At 37.5% G+C, this 6,000-nt stretch overlaps 1 protein-coding gene across 1 annotated transcript in view; it reads right to left on the reverse strand.

Annotated features, from left to right (window-relative positions):
• The window catches only part of pth1r (parathyroid hormone 1 receptor), a 31,962-nt gene extending 29,734 nt beyond the window's left edge, over positions 1 to 2,228 (reverse strand). Inside the window, exon 1 of the mRNA XM_054595995.1 lies at positions 2,209 to 2,228. Within this exon, the coding sequence (XP_054451970.1) occupies positions 2,209 to 2,228 (20 nt within the window). The remainder of the gene's footprint in view (positions 1 to 2,208) is intronic.
• Positions 2,229 to 6,000: the final 3,772 nt, after the last annotated feature.

Below are 6,000 nucleotides of genomic sequence, written 5' to 3' on the forward strand. Positions count from 1 at the left end.
ATAACATTTAATGTTTCTCCGTATTACCTTAAATTCATCAAGACATTAAGTCTTGATGAATTGAAGTTCATGGGGACTTTGTTTAACAACAGCAAAACCAAACATCTGTTGACACACTCTAACACAACTCGTGCAGTATAATCCAAGTCTGAATTAACCAGTTGTTTGCTCACTTCTTCCATAACACATGCATCTTCGCTAAAACCTTAATAGGCACGATACTTGTCCGTGTGATTCTGTGCAAATCCAAAATGTTTTAAATAGTAAAGATTTGTAAACAGATGTTTGGATAAAGTTTTGCTGTTGTTAAAACAATGTTTTTTCAAGGGGTGAGCAATTGATAAACAAAAATATTGTCATTTTGTGGATGAATATTCGTTTAAAAACGATTTATACATGTGAGCTGAGGATACATACACTCTTTGTTATACCTCAGTGTTTTGATGATCAACAAAAAAAGTATCTGATTACAAATCTGATACTATTATATCTGGAAACACAAACCTAATAATTTTCTCCCTCACTTCAGAGTCAATCAATAAAGCCTCTCTTTGTTGAATGAGCCGTCAGAGAGGATGAGATTTTTAGGTAAATGGTCTTATAAAGTGAGACTTTCCCTTCCAGATCACACTTCGTCACATGGATGATAAATAATATACAGATAATATTTACTCTGGTCACTGTAAAGCGCCTCTATTATGGGAATACAGTCAAATGTTTGTTTTATGTACTTGTGTTGGTCATTTGCCATTCTTTACACCATAGGCTAACATTCACTTCCTTGTTGTTGGCATATATTCAAAATTTCATCCCAAGGGGCTTTTGGACTTTCCTGTATGTTTTTTTTTTTCTCAACGAAATAGAGGGGTCTAGAAAATTATAACTCCGCTGAATCTTGTTTTTAATGGCCTGTCCACTATCTGGAAAAAAACACGAATATGTTACTTTTGACATATTGCACCGCATGAATGTTTTAGCGGATGAGGTTCCTGGATATTCTAAACTCTATGAGTCAGTGCCACTCCTTTTCAACTGTGCAATTTGCATTTGATGATAAAAACCACAAACCACAAGACTGGTTGTCCTTTGGAAATGCTCGCAGACCACATTCTGACTTAAAGCAGCATTTAGTTCCTAATTATACCCTGCTTTGGTCGTAAGCTTGAAGAACAGCACTTTTGTCCTTGATGGAAACATTGTGTGTGTGCTCTGAGAGGGAGGTTACATCTCCTGGAGCCCAGACAGCTGTGATCGTGTTGTCCTCCCAAATTGAAAAGGACAATTTTTGCGTTATATAAGTGATTTAATACATATCGTATACAGAGTATGAGCCTTTCCTACAATGAAGCAATGCAAATGAGTCATTTTAATTTTCATCAAAAGCTTAAAACCTACTCATGCTTATGTAACAATCAAATGCACTGGACATATCATAATATCTTAATGGATGTCATGAAAGTGTCAACTAACATACTTGGGGGACAATAGGTTACTATAAATGTCATTTATATATAGATTATAGGTTAAAAATATATTTTTATATATATATTAAAGTAGATTTATAATCCATAAGAGCATTTTTTTTCTCTGATGTAACAGATTGCGCAGTTTCACGACACACGCCGTAGCATTAAAGGCATGTATTACCCTCTCAGTCACAGCTTGGCGACCTCAGTAGTAATCCTCTTAATCACAGCAGCTGAGGATGGAACATGAAACGATGCCAGTGTTTGTATTAGAATTCAGAAGCATCATTCATTCATATTCATTTTTCATCATGAGACGAAATCGACCCAACCAAAACAAAAACTGACCATTACATTTTGCCACCTTAGAAAGAAATTCACACATTATATGTGAAGAAATAGACATTCAAAATGTATCATTAACAGCTGCAACGCTGGTATGGTTTTCATCTTGTGAGTCTGTCACCTGCTGTGGCGGTAGTACCAAGGAGGCGGTTTTGAGTACTTTACTTTATTTGTATTTTAGCCAGGCCGTAAAGGATACCCTGCCTTGGCTTCACTTTTTAGAGAGTTCAAAGAAGGTGTAGTCTGAGCAAAGTTTGAAGTAGGGCAATTTAATTGTTATGGACAACTCCCATAAAAAGTCAAATTAAAAATAAATTGAGGTAGATATATCATATATTTTTCACCCAATGATCAATTCTCGTCAAAAAGGTCTTAAATACAACCATTGAGGGGTTACCTAATGTAGGCGGGACGCATGGCTCTAAGAGGCTGTTTACAAATAAGCAACAATATGATTGGACAAAAAAAAGAGCTAGCTTCTCTGAGCTAGAGATGCTGTTTAACTGCATTAACAACGCGACGGCTTTCCTGTGGAGATTGGGAGGCGTCGACAGGGCTTTAATTAAGAAAGTTTTACTCATCAAACACTTCATTTCTGGCACTATGGTGCATTTAAATCCACTAATAAACGGGGAAAATTATTTTATTTATTTTAAAGGCGGCAGGTTACTGAACCTGCAGCATGCGCTCAGTTATCCTCCGGTCACAGTGACGCCTCCGCGAAGGCAGCACACTCATGTCATAACATTTCCCCTATCAAATACTCACAGGATTCTCCAACATATGTTTATTTCTAACAAAATGTGTCATGATGAGTGCTTTATTTACTTCTTGTGTGTAAGCACACACACACACCTCTGACTGCCCTCAGCATCTCCTCTCTTCATCTCTCTGTGTGTGCGAGGGCAGACGAATTGTCATTGCAGCTGGTGCAATAACATCCCAAGATGGTGTTTAGGTTTCATATTTGTTAGTATCAGCTGTAATAATGAATGAAGTGTCAAGTTTGTGGATTATGCTAATTACATACAGACAAAACACCTTGACCTAGAGTACTAGTGAAGATGAAATAGGTGAGGTTGTAGAAAGTAGGGCTCTACAATATTTATTAGGGTTGACAGCAGGTACCTTCTAATGGACTCATCCATTTTTAAATGAGACTTTCACCAAAATACACAGTGATGCATGAAAAACCCTGGATAAGCTTGAAAATGTCTGAAAGCTTCCCGAAGGTAATTTCTTTTTACACAACAGCTTTCATAAATGAATGATGACAGGGAATTGACTGCCAGGCCAGGTGGACTTAGTGGTTCAGGTGGTGTTTTCATTGTGCAAAGATTTGTCTCTGTTCATTCACATCAAATGTTTTTCTGCCTTTAATTAGCAGCAAATCCGCTTCAATTTCACAACCTTGTTCCAGTATTGTTGATATTCCACTTTGTTTAGTATCACAAAGCTGAAGTGTCATTACAGAGGAACACTTTCCCAAGTCAACCTCCATCTAGCCACCATCAGCAGTTTCGAGTCAACAGAGGAAACAAGGTAAACAATGGTGATATTTGACTCTTATTGTCACATATATAGGAGCAAAAGTCAAGTTATGCCAATGGGAAAACATTCATTGGATTCAGCTTCATACATTTACAAAAATAATAATAATAATAAAGCTTTGCTGTTTTCCTTTGTCCCCCTTTTATTTTATTTATTTTATTTTTTTATGCAAATTTCCCCGATGCGGGACTAATAAAGGATTATCTTATCGTGTAAGCATTTGAAGATGTTTTCTTGGGCTTATGGGAATTGTGACGGGCATGTTTCCCAAACTTTTACATTTAGTGAACTAAATTATTAAATAATAATACAGAATATAATATGCAGATTCATCAATAATTAAAGTAACAGTTAGTTGTGGCCCTACAGCTATGAGAGCCAGTCATTCTGGTTGATCTTGTGCTTTGAAGTCAGGGGCCTTAAAGATCAGCGTAAAAGTCAATGAACCAGAAAACAATGTGGAAATGCCTGTCCAAGGGTCAACACAGGTACACAGACAATAGGACACATGGAGGGGGCTTGCATGCAAAGAATTTCACCAGTTTTACCAGTAACACTGAGCACAATCATGCAGCCGTTGAAGCCAGTAACCAACGTGACAACACTTGTCCTTCTGACCTTAGGAAACTGATGAAAATAATTTCTTGAGCAAGCATCTTGGGCCATTACCAGCGAGAGCAGAGCACAAACAGCAATCAGTGCTGTGGACGTGGTTTAACATTTGAGTGAAGAAGGAGCTGAGTACAAAAAGGTGACACGTTTAGAGGGCAACGCTCCAAGCAATCAGCCTCTTAGCCACTTTTAACCGGAGGGGCACCAAGCAGCCTGCTGCCTGCTAAGACCAAGGACAAGGACACTGTTTTTACAAAACCCCTAATTGTGACTGCCTTTCCAATAAAGCCTCTAAATTGCAGACAAATTAGGCACTGTCTAATCACCCCAAGGTGTCTCTCATTGTCTACTTATATTCCACCCTTTTGATTTGCTTATTGAAGAGGCCGCTGTGAGTGAACCTTGTGCAGTTGGTCACCTTGATTGAGGTGCCTTTCAGAGTAGCCCTTCTAGCACAAAGACTATTCAAAATCATCAAGCAAGGTCAAACTCATCTCTGTAAATTAATAGAACAGCAAAGAAAATGAATTACACTTCCAATTAATAAAATGATAACCTTATTATCATTAAGAATTATTTATGAAGTTTATCAAATCAATTAAATGTATTCCAATTTTGTTAAGCATAAGGTTTATATTTTTATTCGTCCACATATTTTTCTTATACCTAGAAATGAATAAAACATGATAGCAACCACGTTATTGTGACCTTCAAAATGATATTTAAAACTTGCATGTCGCGTCTTTCCCTAGAGCAATGCTGTAAGGGTTAACATAAATAACATGCACAATAATTTCCAGCGTGACATCAAGGAAAAAGCATTCACATGACATACAGTAAGTCCATTTGAAACACAAGCTATTAAGGAAGATTAATAAAAATAGCATTGAGGACATTGTTGTGCATTCTACAACACTTTAAATAAAGGGAACCTTTTACTTTTGTTTGTCCTTTACTAATATATTTTCCTGTTTTGATATTACTTGTAGAATGCTGCTCACAGGCCTGCTGACTCTATAAAAAGCTGTTCTTCCACAAATCTGTTTCTATAATGCCACTAAATGATGATGTGCTGAGCCATTAATGGATTAACTACAAAGATACAAATATACATCATATAATGACTGCGTTGAGAGGATTAACTACATATTAAAGACACAAACGTTAGTGCTAAATCAGGGGATGAAGATGCTCAGACTGTCTAGTGAGTAAAGAGAATGTTTGCACACATGAACTATACACTGTTCACGGTGTGCTCCAACTGAAAGGCCAGCAATTGGCCTGTCAGCATGAGCTTTCCACTCTCTACTTGCTACAAGGTCGCTGGTACTGAGGGCTTTGAACCATGTTTTTATTTAACTGAAAATGGCTTGAACTGGGTAAAAGGCAGAGTCTGTATCAAAAGGCAAACAGAGTGCACGGATGAGAACGTCGCAAGTTTATATCACACATTTAGCTCTCTTTAAACGCAACAGCAACACAGTATAAGTGAATCCACATTGAACATCAGCCACTAAAAAGGAACAAAAACAAAACCATCTAAATGTAAAAAAATGAATGCTTTACCATGTATGAAGCTGATAGTTTGTACTGTTGCCTGATGACAAAAAGTTCCTGGGTTTAAATGTAGAAAATATACTCTAAATGGTTTAAAACAGTGGTGAACTGACAAACTGATTCTTGACACATCAAAGGATCATAAAGTACCAGGGTTTCTGAGCTTTCCCCAATGCATGAATGTTTGAAATCGCTTTCCCAAAGAGGACACAACATCTGTCTTGTCACACCAAACTACCTAGCAGACCAAAATAAGTTTCATTACCCCACAATTTTATTTCTTTAAAAATCAATGCAGCACAACCAGAGGTATCCTCTTCGTTCTCTACATTCAAGCAATGCAACTCAACCGGTGACAGTTCGGTTTGACATTCGGGTGTGCTAGCCTGAAAATGAGGAGGTTGGCAGGTCTGGAAATCACTTCTTTCTAGCTCCCTTTTCATGTCAATTCTTTGTCACGCCCCCGGTG

Source organism: Anoplopoma fimbria, chromosome 3 (assembly GCF_027596085.1).
Source record: "Anoplopoma fimbria isolate UVic2021 breed Golden Eagle Sablefish chromosome 3, Afim_UVic_2022, whole genome shotgun sequence".
Taxonomy (NCBI): domain Eukaryota; kingdom Metazoa; phylum Chordata; class Actinopteri; order Perciformes; family Anoplopomatidae; genus Anoplopoma; species Anoplopoma fimbria.